Source organism: Sinocyclocheilus rhinocerous, unplaced genomic scaffold (genome assembly GCF_001515625.1).
Source record: "Sinocyclocheilus rhinocerous isolate Xijiao unplaced genomic scaffold, SAMN03320098_v1.1 scaffold1043, whole genome shotgun sequence".
Classification (NCBI taxonomy): domain Eukaryota; kingdom Metazoa; phylum Chordata; class Actinopteri; order Cypriniformes; family Cyprinidae; genus Sinocyclocheilus; species Sinocyclocheilus rhinocerous.
In genome coordinates this window covers 2,213,299-2,227,731 of record NW_015642610.1, presented here as the reverse complement: position 1 = coordinate 2,227,731, position 14,433 = coordinate 2,213,299, and the positions used below count along the sequence as shown (strand labels likewise).

General features: G+C 35.3%; 2 protein-coding genes across 3 annotated transcripts; both read left to right on the top strand.

The window, feature by feature from the left end:
- On the top strand, positions 1 to 2,786 carry LOC107756320 (uncharacterized HIT-like protein Synpcc7942_1390). The gene is made up of 5 exons (XM_016573372.1): positions 1 to 166; positions 331 to 468; positions 808 to 912; positions 1,000 to 1,072; positions 1,288 to 2,786. Exons 1-5 carry the CDS (start codon positions 53 to 55, stop codon positions 1,377 to 1,379), a joined length of 522 nt encoding a protein of 173 aa, XP_016428858.1. The 5' UTR covers positions 1 to 52; the 3' UTR covers positions 1,380 to 2,786.
- A 188-nt stretch (positions 2,787 to 2,974) lies between these two features.
- On the top strand, positions 2,975 to 13,397 carry LOC107756319 (long-chain-fatty-acid--CoA ligase ACSBG2-like). Of its 2 annotated transcripts, XM_016573369.1 has the most exons (15): positions 2,975 to 3,235; positions 5,449 to 5,529; positions 5,679 to 5,776; positions 6,571 to 6,848; positions 7,370 to 7,458; positions 7,610 to 7,730; positions 8,441 to 8,521; positions 8,785 to 8,934; positions 9,191 to 9,358; positions 9,474 to 9,655; positions 9,737 to 9,970; positions 11,047 to 11,264; positions 11,810 to 11,949; positions 12,333 to 12,576; positions 12,897 to 13,397. In XM_016573369.1, the coding sequence occupies exons 2-15, from the start codon at positions 5,459 to 5,461 to the stop codon at positions 12,971 to 12,973; spliced, it is 2,151 nt and encodes a 716-aa protein (XP_016428855.1). In that variant the 5' UTR covers positions 2,975 to 3,235; positions 5,449 to 5,458; the 3' UTR covers positions 12,974 to 13,397. The 2 variants fall into 2 exon arrangements, with proteins under 2 accessions (XP_016428855.1, XP_016428857.1); XM_016573371.1 differs by lacking the exon at positions 2,975 to 3,235 and having other exon boundaries at positions 5,350 to 5,529.
- Positions 13,398 to 14,433: the final 1,036 nt, after the last annotated feature.

Below are 14,433 nucleotides of genomic sequence, written 5' to 3'. Positions count from 1 at the left end.
AGAACCGGATGTAAACAAAACCTCAGCAGCAGCACGTGAGAGGTGGATTTCCATGGAAAATGCACGCTGTTTGTCCTTAAACAGTGCCATGACGGCCCGCAGTATTTTACTAACCTGGCAGTTTTTGCCTCTTGGACAACATTTACGGCGTGTCTTACCCGTGAAGGTGTTTAATTCTATCTTATGCACACGCTGTCAGAGTTTAGTGATGTCTGTGTGTATGCTCTGAATTTGAAGTGCGCAGAAGTTTCATCTGATGTGTAACGTACATGTTTTAGACGTTCAGAGATGCAGTTGCTGATGTTTTGTTTGTTTGCTTGTTTGTATCAGACCTTCTGCTCTTCCACGCGCGATGAGGTTCGCTTGGCAAAGGAGGCCAGCAAGAAATACGGAAAACCTGAACCCACTATATTTTCTAAAATAATTGACAAAACTATCCCTGCAGTTATCATTTATGAGGATGACAAGGTAAGTTACAGACCACAAGCCTTTAGGACCTTTGCTTAATATATTGTTAAGTAACATATTGTGAAATATTTATCTTAATTCAGACTTTTTTGTAAAGTTTTATACATTTTATAAATGAACAGTGTGCATGTCAGTTTGCATATATTGTGAAATATTTATCTTAATTCAGACTTTTTTGTAAAGTTTTATACATTTTATAAATGAACAGTGTGCATGTCAGTTTGCATATATTGTGAAATATTTATCTTAATTCAGACTTTTTTGTAAAGTTTTATACATTTTATAAATGAACAGTGTGCATGTCAGTTTGCATATAGTATAACATATATAATGTTGCAGTGTCTAGCTTTCAGAGATGTAAATCCCCAGGCTCCTGTGCACTTCCTGGTTATTCCAAGGATTCCCATTCCCAAGATCAGTGAAGCACATGATGATGATGCATCGGTTTGTCTGTCCATATATAAATTTTATTCGTTTCTAGTTTTAATAATTACAGAGCACACCTCTAAGATCTTGACATTTTCCATCCAGCTCCTGGGTCATCTCTTGATAGTGGCCAAAAACATAGCAAAGAAAGAAGAACTGGATGAAGGATACAGAGTCGGTGAGTGAAATATCCTTTGTTTGAAATGGGTTCATTTAGCATCTTTATTATCCTAACCCTGTAAAGCTTGACATCTAAAACACACACACACACACACACACACACACACATATATATATATATATATATATATATACATACAGTACTGTCATTTCTATATTTTGCTGTAGTGTGTTGTATTATTTGCTTAATTATATGTCATTATTATTTTACAGTCATTAATGATGGAAAAAATGGGGCGCAGTCCGTGTATCACCTTCACGTTCATGTTCTCGGAGGACGGCAAATGAAATGGCCTCCAGGATAGATGGAACTACTGTCAGAAAAAGAAGTAATGCTCTGCATTTTTGGAGGATATGAGCATAACTGATAAACAGTACAAAATGGAAATTTGTTGGATATTATCAAAAAATATTTGTCAAATAATGAGTTAGTGGGAAAAGTGTAGAACTATTTTCTACATTAAAAGAGTTTTACGAGGTTTTTATTTTGCAGTTGATGTTAACAAGCTGTTGGGTAACCTGCACTTAACTGGGTTGGGTTACCTTTACTGTTGTTTACTGTAATCACTGGGTAATAAAAATGTTCTGGTGAGTTTTGCAAGTTTCACAGGTTAATATGGGCACAATGGGTACTACATGTTCAGCATATGCAAAAATGTACTGAAAAGAAGGAAGTATATAAATAGGAAGAAAATGCACAATGGGTTTTAATCATGAAATGCAAGTAGAACAAATTCCTTGCAAAGAACATTCTTGCATAAATTGTTGCATTCAAGTAAATGGGACTGTTTACATATAAATGAATGTATACTGTACATGATTTAGAGTACACAACAATTCCTTCCGCCCATGTTCCATGAATAAGGACCCCTGCGTTTATACCATGAAGACACATTTCAGGACGTGCTGAAATAAAAACGTACAATCTGAAATCATGTAATAGACCTGGTTTGGCCTCAGCTAAGGGCATCCTGTAGAGCTATTAACTGGTGACAGGTGGTGTGATCGGGTGACCTTGGTGGCCACTGGGCCGGTTTCTATGGGTCACTCGTGAGTGTTTATATTAACTGAACTTTAATCCTATTTGCTGAAACATCAGAAGCATCTGTACAGTTCAGGCATCAAATCATGTCTGTGCTGACTAGAAGAAAAAATGTAATCCAGAACAATAGTAATCTTAATATTTTAAACAAACAACTTTGAGCCTTTCATAATTTAGTTTAAAACATATTAACACAGAGTAAAACATTAATTCGATCTAAATTTAACAAAACACTGGGATTTCTGGAACTGTGGTAAATATATAATGGTCATTTTATCTGGCATATGTTAAGGATTTTTATTAGATGAAGGTTGCAAAATGGTAAATGTCCACAACTGTCTTATCAATAATGAGTTTTGCTTTATCTTATCTGCTCGAAAACTTGGTGGAATCATAATCTCTCGGCTCTTTCACACTATCTATTTGTGGCCTTGGAGCTTATGTAACAATCTTAAGGAACAACGTGTTGATCAATAAACAACTCTGAATTTAACGTGTCTCACTATCACTATAAATATCACCTGAAATATCAAAAGCAGGTCTGCGAACATGAATGAATGAATATTAATACAGAAATCTGCTGTTGTCTTGCAAGCATTCGTGCAAATGCCATACAATGCACCTTGAATAGGAAGTTATTTTAGAATGCAAATTTTATTGAAATATCAGCTGTAAAATATTTACATGACATGCCAGATATGATCAAATTTCTTTAATTTCCGATTTAAGTCTGTGAAAGACATTCATACGTTTTGTGTGTATTGTTAAAAAAGAAAGAACATCACTAAACGTCAACATGCAATTTCGTTGATAATTTATTTTTATTTTTATATGGTGCTGTGACAATCGTTTGTTTACTAATGGAAATGCCAACGCAGACACGAGCTGTGTGAAGTCCTGTCACCTGCTCCGCACGTCACGTGACATGATGGTACCGTGAGGCAATGGGTTTGAATGGAATAGTAGACGCACTATTAAGTTCTTACTCCACCTGAGAAACATATGTAGTTGTACACAGGGCAAAATCTGTGTTTCATCCATACCTGCTCGGAAACTACACAATTTCCAAGACTTCAACATAACAAACACTGGCAGGAAAAAAAACCCCCGGGCGAACATGTAAGTCAACTTTAATAGCTTTTTTTTAACATTAGTAAATGTATAACCTATGTCATAAAGATAATATGTTTGCAAACTCATCATACGAATGACATTTCCTTTCATTCTGTAAGTGACCTTGAGCTAAACCGTCACGGTCAAATGTATAGGTTTCTAGTAAATATTCAGGTTAATATTTAGGTGTTTAATTGAACGTGATATTTTGAGTGAAATGTATTCATCATGTTTTAATATAGCCTAGTTGTCACAAGGTAGATTTTATTTTATTTATTTATATTTTTCATAAAGTAGACTATTTTTCAAATGTCTGGTTGAGGCAAGTTGTCAAGTGCTTTTTAAATATTATAAATAGCCTAGATAAAATGTTCTAATGACATTATTTGTGGGCCAACATTTTGTATCCTATTTACCTGTTTGTTATATCCTTAATTGTTTTTAGTTACATAATTGATTTCCACTGTGATTTACCCCATATAGTGTGACAGTATGCCTACTGTATATGTGGTGTATATTTTGTTTTCCTGGGCATTAACAGTGTAAATGTCCAATATATTTTTTCTTGTCAAAACGTGTGCCTATACAGAAATCGACTTTAAAATGAAACCCAACCTAAGAAATATTCACAGGATTAAAAAAGTGTGATAGCTAGCCCCAGTCTCTGTTATACTCTTGAAAGAACAAAATTAAGGATCTCTCTTCTCCTGCTTTGTCATCAGTTGGTTATGTGTCACTTTAAATATTATATGTTATAGAACTGTTGCAGTATGATCATATTATTAACATGATAGCTTTTTTCCAAGCAAGTGCATTTCCATTTCCTGTGATTATTTTATTTATTTTTTTTATGCATAATGCTTTGATTCAGTAGAACATTACCTTGGTATTTTGTGAAAAGCTGCCCATGTGATTGAATGAATATTGAACCTGACACCTCCACTCCCACACCTTTAAGTACAGATTAGGATCCAATGCCTTAAAACCATCAAATTATTTCACAAGATTAGTTAGGCCTATTTCATTGTCCTTGTCGGTAATGAACTGTGTCATTCTCAGAGTTTTTTTCTCATCTGTGGACAAGTTCAGTTGGGCACAGATCATGATGTGGCCACACTTGTGTTGTAATTATCATGAACCTTGTCCTTTTGCAATCTTGAGTAGTCAAGTTATGAACTTCTGCTTGAGGCATCATTTCCAGGATTTTCCAAAAGAAAAAAAATAAACTTTTATTAATTTTCTTTAAATGAACTGTTATGGAATTGTAACATTTCAAAAAAATGCCAAAAAATGTTTTTTGTTTTGTTTTGTTTGTTTGTTTTTTGCTCACCGGCCCAATATATCACAATCACAAATATATATATATATATATAAAATATGTCTTATAAAATGCAATGTCCAATCTACTCAACTTAAAGGAATAGTTCACCCAAAAATTTGTCATCATCATTTTACTCACCCTGAAGTCGTTACAAACCTGTATGATTTTCTTTCAGGTGTTGAACACAAAAGAAGATATCTTGAAGAATGTTGGTAACTAAACAGTTGCTGGTTGCCATTGACTTCCATTGTATGGAAAAAAAACTACTGAAGTCAAAGGTTACCGTCAACTGTTTGGTTACCGACATTCATATCAAAATATCTTCTTTTGTGTTCAACAGAAGAAAGAAATTCATACAGGTTTGGAAGCGGAGCGGGACTAAATGATGACAGAATTTTCATTTTTGGGTGAACTATATCCCATTAAATGCCAAATGTATTAATTACTTAGACATCCTCTAGATGGCATACTTATACAAACTTCAAATGCACATATGTTGTAAGACTAAACCTTTGCAAACACGTATTTCTTCTCATGTATAATTCTAAATGTAAAGATATGCACATTTGCACATCAGACTATGTAACGTAATACTGCCTTAATCTGAATTTCCTAATGGTGGTGATAGGTTAGTCATTGACAGTAACCTCTCGTCTGCTGCTTTCATCATCTGGCATTCTAGCCACTGGCACATATTGCTTAGTATTTTGCAAGAGCTGGGGGTACATATAAAAGATAAATGACATTCTGAATCCACTAGTGTTGGAGTCTTTTGACTGAATAAGACATTAGACATATAATATTTAAATTTATATTATAGCTTTTCATTATTGTATTTGGTCGCTACTTTGTGAACTCAAGCTTTTGTAATAATATTTTCTTTTGTTGTCATCTTAAGACTCTGTACAATGTCTGCCGATGAGTGTATATCACAGAGTGATTCCAAGGAAATTGCTGTCTCTGGAAATGATAGTGAAGGGTATGTAGACTTGTAGACTTAATCAATGAGATATGTCATATCTGTCCTCCTCCAATATTGTAGTACTTCATTATTTGCCTTTTTTATTGTCATTTTTTTTTATTGATGTATGTTTTATGATATCAAGTCTCATTTGTTTTTCTTGCTAGTTCTGTTAAAACTGAAGAATATCAGACCGTAGCACTCCATGACTCCAAAGACCAACCCAATGGAGATTGTTCATTCTCTGTAATGAAGAGTAACACAGGTACAGTCTTCACATGAATGTTCACAATATGTTTGCATATTAAAAATCCAACTATTTTGCATAAATTCTGAAGAGTATTCAGTATATGTCAGTCATGTTCTCCTTGCTGACAAATAATTAAAATAGATTATTCACAAACACACACACACGCACGCGCGCACACACACACACACACACACACACTAATAAAACAAGAATTATATAACATAAAGATTAATATAATATAATTTACAAATGTAGCTGCAGCAGAAAAAAATACATTTTTCAAAGTTTTACATAAAGTTTATTGGAGTGTGTTTTACAAGAAAGTACTATTTCAGTCTTTCTTCTTCAAAATGTAATGTTTAATTCAATTTCTTTGTAATTATTTGTGAAATTTCTGAGTGAAAATTGTTTTAGACTCATTTTTTTTCAGTGTACAGTATGTAGATTTGAGGCCCACAACATGTAAATGTACCATAGTAATAATTAGTAATAATAGAAACTTTTATTAGAAATTGTTCTGTTCATTTATTTTTTTTTTAACCTGTTTCACACGTGGAACCTGATTGGTGAGAAACACACACCATATCCTGTCAGTAACCTGACCTATTTCTGCACTCTTGATAAGCTGTTTGTTCCTCAGTGTTATTCTGAGTGTGTGACAGGAGACGAGGGCAGGTGCCTGAATGGACTGATCTCTTCTTGCTTAAAGAGCATGCAGAAGCTTCATCTATAAATTTGCAATACCTTTCAGAAGCACTTTTGAAATATAATCATGTCTCCTGTGTGTCATTGCTGTCCCGATCAAAAAGGCAATGACCCTGCTATACCATTGACGACTGGAGGTGTGCGTCTCGCTCCAGCCCAGGACCTGTGGAGCACAGTCAAAAACAAGCCTGTCAAACTGAGGATGGAGACATCGGGACTCGGCTCAGAACCTCCAATGACGATCCATCAGATGTTCCTGGCTACAGTGCAGAAGTACGGAGACTACCCTGCCCTCCGTGGAAAGAAGGATGGAACATGGGTCACTCTGACCTATAAGGAGTACTATCAACATGCAAGAGCAGCAGCCAAAAGCTTTCTGAAGGTACGAATGAATTTCAAATGCTTCAAAAAATATATTTTTTAAAGTGTACACTTTCAATAAAAAAGGTACACTGTCACTGGGGTGGTACTTTTTCAAAAGATACACCTTTTAGGTACTAATATGGAGCCTTTAGGTACAAAGGTGTACCTTTTGAAAAGGCACTTCCCCAGTGACAGCTTTCGTACCTTTATTTCTGAGAGTGTATGCAATGGATTGTTATGTGATACTTGATAGCTGTTTACTTCATGCATGGAATGTGATGTGGTGTAAATAATATTTACTATGTTTGTTGGATCTTTAAAAACACAAACATTCTATTTTTTTAATCTAGAAGTTTATCTAGCATATTTGTCATATGTTTTTTTTTATATCATTTGTGAAATGATCAAACTATTGGCTTAAGGAATTAAGGATTCAAAACTTTTACAACTCTAGCTTCATTATTGTATCAAAGCTCCAAACAGCTCTAGGTGAAGAATTGTGTTTTCATATTCAGTCATTGTGCTCTTTGTGTACTCTAGCTTGGCCTGGAGCGATTCCATGGGGTCGGCATTCTGGGCTTCAATTCTCCTGAATGGTTTATAGCAGACGTTGGATGTATCCTAGCAGGGTATTGACTGAAAATGCATTTAAAAGTTAATCTCTGTTAAAGGTTAATCTACATGAAGTTAGAGAATGAGGAAAAGACGTCAGAAAAAGTTTTCATGGAATGTGGGATCTGTTAGTCTGGATTTCTGAACACATATCTTGTTTTGTCACAGGGGACTGGCCACTGGAGTCTACACAACTAACTCTCCAGAGGCCTGCCAGTATGTCGCTGATAACTGTGAAGCTAATGTTCTGGTGGTCGAAAACAACAAACAACTGATCAAAATCCTCCAGGTAGTTTAAAAATGAACCATTTTCATTTAGTAGGTTATTAATGCAAGATTCATCCTAGAAAGACATGAACATGAGAAGTGATGCAATAAAAAATTCCAGAATTGCTAGTACAGAGGCATAATAATATTCTTTTAATAACAAAAATTAAAAGTTGGAAAGATATAAAAATTCAACAAAATTCAAGATACTTAATAGATAACTGATTTAATACTTCAATAAAATAATTAGATTTAAAAATTAGGCATAGAGTGTGGAACAGTGAGTTAAAATAGTTTAATAATTTATCCATTACACCACCTGTAAAAAAAAAAATCCCACTAAATATGTCACTTCCTTCAGATATGAGTGCTATTATGAACAAGCGTGATCTTGTTAGAAAATATAACATATTAATGTTTTCCTGCATGACGTACAAAAACGTAAAAAAACGTAAAAAAAACTTCTGTAACACTTTAAAAGTTTCTGAATGTTCACATTAGTTATTTCAATAGCTAACATGAAATAACAGTGAACAATACTTTTGAAGCATTTATTAATCCTCACTGATGTTAGTCAGTGAAAAGTCTGTGAATTAATACTATTTTTAAAGTATTAAATATTAACCTTAATGTATTATTATTATGAACATTAATGAACAAAGACCAGTAATATGTATATAAATTACTGAATCTTATAAAATACTAATCAGTTTTCTTTCACTGTCCTCACAGGTCAGAGATCAGCTGCCACATTTGAAGGCTATTGTTCAGTACAAGGGTGAACTGGAGCAGAAGTTACCCAATGTATATACAGTAAGTTTTTGCCAAAAAAAAACTTCTGAATGCCAAATGGTTGCACAAAACATATACATGTAAGAAAATACAGATAAGGCAGGTTCCCTGATAATTATAGGTAAGTAATGTTTGTTCCCGAATGAGGAAGTATCAGAATGTAGTTTTTTTACTTCACAAAAAGCCAGTCAAGGAAAATGAATGTAAACAGCAATGTATTTGCACAGTATGTCTACTAATCAAACGGTGCTCCTGATATATGCTTCAATTTGATGTTCTCTCAGTGGGCTGAATTTATGAAGTTGGGAGAGAGTGTCCCTGATGTTGAGCTGGATGTGCTGATAGACAGTCAAAAGGCCAACGAGTGCTGCACATTAATCTACACATCAGGCACCACAGGGAATCCCAAAGGGGTCATGCTCAGCCATGATAATGTGAGTACCACTTAAAGTGTCACATAAAGCGACTAGCTCAGCACTTACGTCAATGCCAAATTTAATTAATCACATATAAAACATACTGGTAATAAAAAAAAAATGTATAGCCTGAATGCACTGTAAGTCGCTTTGGATAAAAGCGTCTGCTAAATGCATAAATGTAAATGTAATGTAAATGTAAAACCAGTGTGATTCTTTTCATTTTGATGGGATAAGTAGTGCTGTCTCTTAAATTCATCCCTCCTCTGTCCAGATCACTTGGACAGCCACTGCAGCAGGTCTCATGACCAGTCTGAAGATGTCTGAGGAGGAAATCGTGAGCTACTTGCCCTTGAGTCACGTGGCAGCCCAGGTCCAAGACATGTGGATCTGCATGAGGTTTGCCGCCATAACCAATTTCGCCGAGCCAGATGCCCTGAAGGTTAAAATCCATCTTTTATGCTGAATTTTAAGATGCTTACACTGTTTACTTTTGGAAAATATTTCTTTTTTTTTTATTTTCTTAACTAGCAGTGTCTTTGTTCAAATCACTGTAGGGCTCCTTGGCCAACACTCTGAGAGAGGTGCGTCCCACGAGCTTCTTGGGAGTTCCCCGAGTGTGGGAAAAAATGCAGGAAGCAATGAAATCTGTTGGTGCGAAGTCGTCCGTCACGAAGAAGAAGATTGCAGACTGGGCCAAGGGGATCGGACTTCAAGCTAGCTATAATGCCATGAATGGGTGCGTTTTAAAAGAACCATGGATTCAATTATAAATTGAATCATCTGAAAGAATCCCAGAGTTCATTTTATTTCTTTACAGTGATTCCTCAGTGCCGTGGGGCTTCACGTTGGCGAATGCCCTGGTTTTCAAGAACGTAAGAAAAGCTCTGGGTCTTGACCGCTGTAAGGCCTGTTACACAGGTGCAGCTCCCATCACCAAAGACACACTGGAGTACTTCATGAGCCTTTACATCACTGCCTTTGAGCTGTACGGCATGAGCGAGAGCACTGGACCTCACACCATCTCCTGGGCTGAGGGTTATCGCATTATGAGGTCAGAGACGTGATGTGATTTATATATTAACATATCTGCTGTATTTGAAATTACATAGATGTTTTAAAGGAATTTTTGTTGTTATACTCACTTCACCTCAAAGAACAAATTTTTGCGTTCATATGGGAAAAAGATGGCATGTGGGTTTGGAATGACATGCTTTTGAATAATAGCTAACTAACAGAATTTTAACTTTAGACGAACTATACCTTTAAATGATTCTAAGGCATTGTTTGGTTTTGTAGTTACAGTGGCCCTAAAAACTAATTTGAAACTTAAAGGGATAGTTGACCCAAAATGGAAAAATCTGTCATCACCCTCAAGTTGTTTCAAACCTGTATGAGATTCTTTCTTCTGTTGAACACAAAAGAAGATATTTTGAAGAATGTTGGCAACCAAACAGTTGACAGTAGCCATTGACTTCCATATTATTTTTTTCCATATGACAGAAAGCACACAAAAATGCTATTAAAAAAAAACTGTAATAGCATGAACATATGGCATCATAATGAAGACGAACTATACGTTTATACGTGAAATTCCGGAGGGGACGTAATCATGTGTGCCATTAATCGATCTATGTTCTATAACATGTAAAACGGGAACATGAAAGGAATATTCTAAAAGCCACTCATGTTAACACCTTAATCGTAATATTGTCTTATTCAGAATAAGGTAAATAATTAGATTACTGATGTCCATGTAAACGTAGTTACTGTTAAAATAATATTAAAAACAAATTTCACAAAAAAGTCGTATCATTCACAAAATTCAGAATTAATCAAAAGCCAAAGCAAATAAAGTCTTTAGGCCAAAAGTGTCCATACATTGAGAGGATTTTATAGAAAATGCCAATTTATTTCACAGTGTATGAGCTGGAAAAGAAAGAGTGAAAATCTCCTTACTCTTCAAACAAGACCACGAAAAAGTTAGACACATTCCTCCAAAATGTCCATGTTAATGTGATGAACTCCACTCGTGTGAACTTGACTTCAAACATCCACTAAGAATGACTATTGGTTGAAAGTCATTGGTTACTTCTGAAAAAAGCTCTATCATGTTTTGTTCTCCTTCAGTTGTGGTAAAGTGTTGACTGGCTGCAAAACTAAGTTAGACAAGCCGGATACTGATGGGAACGGTGAGATCTGTTTCTGGGGGAGGCATGTGTTTATGGGATACCTGAACATGCCAGACAAGATTGAGGAGGCACTGGATGCAGAAGGGTGGCTTCACTCAGGAGACCTGGGCAAACACGACAAAGATGACTTCCTGTACATCACCGGCAGAATAAAAGGTAGAAATACAGAAGTGGAGATTTTCACATTTGTAACATAAGGGTGCAACAGTGCCCACCAACGTTTTTAGCAAATTTGGTTCCAGAGGTATTTTTCCCGTAGGGACATAAATAAAGTCTTTGTTAAAGAGTTATAAGCCATAACCCAAACCAACCAGTAATGAGGTGAATCACAACATTACAAATTTTCATTTGAAGAAAAAGGTATTTGAGTGAACAAAACATTCAAAATGAAAATGATGGGTAAATGTAAAACTATTGATTTAAAGTTGTTGATTATGTACTGTATATGCAATTGCAGTTGTATGTCAGTTGAGGTCCTTCATGGCAGAGCGGGCACTAAAGAGCTCTTTTGGTACAATTTGCTTACTGTGATTCTCTGATTGGTGTAGATTTCTTTGGGTAATTGGTAGATTGTTGCTTTCTCTACCTTTGAACAACTCTCATATTACTGTGAGCAGAAATGTATCTAAGATAAATGCATATAGTGTGACAACCAAAAATTCATTTATACATGTGTATATCTAATCACCTTATTCTTGCAGAATTAATCATTACTGCTGGTGGAGAAAATGTACCTCCCGTCCCTACTGAGGATGCCCTAAAGGAGGAGGTGTCAATCATCAGCAATGCCATGCTGGTTGGAGACAAAAAGAAGTTTCTCTCTATGCTACTCACACTCAAGGTGAGTCTACATTTACTTAAAAGAATAGTTGACCAAAAAAATTAAAATTGAAAATGCACTCACCCTCAGGAGCTCGTTTCTTCATTTTGGATTTGGAGAAATGTAGCATTACACTTAAGGATAACAGAAGATCCATTGGTGAGCAAGTGATGTAATGCTAAATTTCTCCAAATCTGTTCCTATGAGGAAACAACCTCCCCTATACTTTGGATGGCCTGAGGGTGAGTATTTTTAAGCATATTTTCATTTTTGTGTGAACTATTCTTTTAATGAGACCATTAAATGTACACATTTGACCAAATTGTTAACATTTATACCACCAAAAAACTTTGCTAATGTGCCATTTTTCAGAATGAATGTTGTTCATTTTCTTTTATTTTTAGTGTAACATTGATGACAATGGAGACCCCACAGATGAACTGACCCCATTAGCGGTGGAGTTTTGTCGGCAACATGGTGTAATTGCCAGCAAAGTCTCAGAAATCATCAACAAAACAGAGCCAGCCATTTACAAAGTCATCCAGGAAGGCATAGACCGCGTAAATGCCAAAGCCACATCCAATGCCCAGAGAGTCCAGAAGTGGACCATCCTTCCACGAGACTTCTCCATATCTGGCGGAGAACTTGGTGAGTGTTATTTCTTTATATAGACAAGGATATTAAACAGAACAAGTGAGTTTATTGACAAACTGAATCTAATGCATGGATGTCCGTGATTATTATATTTTTGTAAAATGCTGCAAAAGTACTTGTATCTGTCAGTGTAACAGACAACTATGAGAAGCATTTGTGTCAATAGGTCTCACATGTTTTGATGAAAGGTCTGGCTTCAACATACTGAACATACTGAACGTATATTTGCCTAACCGCATTCCTAAACGCATAATTATAGTAAACAGGCTGATGGATCGATTAGATGTGAATGTGAATTTTTTTGTTTTTCTCAGGTCCAACCATGAAGCTCAAAAGGCCTGTTGTCAGTAAAATGTATCAAGAAGATATAAACAAATTTTATGGTGAATAACAGAAGAACCCAAATGAAACGGTGGGAATTAAATGGCTGACTACACTGGGATCATATTATTTTGCCATTGATCAGTAATCTGTATTTTGCTCACTCCAGGGCTTCCAATGGACCTCACTATTATAACACATCTCATTGGCCTAAGTCAGACTTTACATTATTTTATACCAATAGATTTATTGGCTTCTACAAAGTTGCAATTAATCAGTTTTATATCTATCTATTTGTCATTATAACTGGTTCTGTGTTTTCTGTACAATATATGAAATTGGAGTTGATTGTAAGTGATATTACTGTGCGTATTACTGTTGTTAAAACCGGCATATGAAGTCAATTTGTCTAAATAGAAATAGGTTTAGACTGAGTCTCACATGATCTGTACAGGATAATACTGTTGCTTGCATACCGAGTATTGTTGGTACTTCAAACAGTTACAGCATAACTGTAAAGAAACGTGTGACAGTTGTTTGTTCTCTTGCTGTTCAAATTTCACCCAGCACATTGAATATTTATAAGAGTGGAGATTATATGCTGGAATATATTAATAAATAATACATTAGAGCTCCACGAGTAAAGTATGCATTTGTACGTATTTGTTTGGTTCCTTTTATATATGACTTTCCTATGGTAAAAGTAATTGAGACAGTTCTGAATTGTGCGACAAACTCAGAATTGCGAGATATTAACTCACAATTCGGAGAAATAAGTCAGAATTGAGAGTTAACTCTTAAACTGTCTCTGAGTAAAAAAAAACTGAATTGTGAGATAAAAACTCAGAATTCTGAATTTTTTTCTCAGAATTCTATTTATTTTTGCAATTCTGAAAAAAAAGGGAGATTTAAAGCTGCAATTACTTTTTTTTATAAAAAGTATGTTTGTGTCTGCCTGTGTGCGTCTGTTCCCAAACAAAACAAATCATCTCTCTGATAAGGTACAACACTATAGGCACTGTGGTTTAACTCCACCGCGCCCCCCAGGTATTGTTTATATTGTGTTCCCGAACCAGTTTTGAAGTAATGCAGAAACGCAAGCAAGAAACTTCATCCCTTCATAAAAGCGTCTTCTTTTGTTCACTTTTTCAGACAGTTTCATTGAGACTGATCTGTTTTGTGTTCTGCATTACCAATTGTTGGAAGTTCTTTTATAATAATTGACCATGTCTGGTGTTACATGCAGCTGTAGAAGCCAATGAACTGTAAGTATTTCTTCTGATACAGACGATATGTGAAGTAGCTGAGAGATTAGATTTTAGGATATACAAGTAAATTTACAGCTCATAGGCATTATTCTGCCTATAGTATGTACAGCATTCTTATTTTTATGTAACTACCTAACTACATTCAGCTGAAAAAGAAAACAATCTTCTTCTTTTCACTGTTCATTAATCCCCCCCTCTAATATTTGTGTTTATTGCCTCTTTAAGATGAATCACTTGATGTATTCCTAATTTTTAAAACACC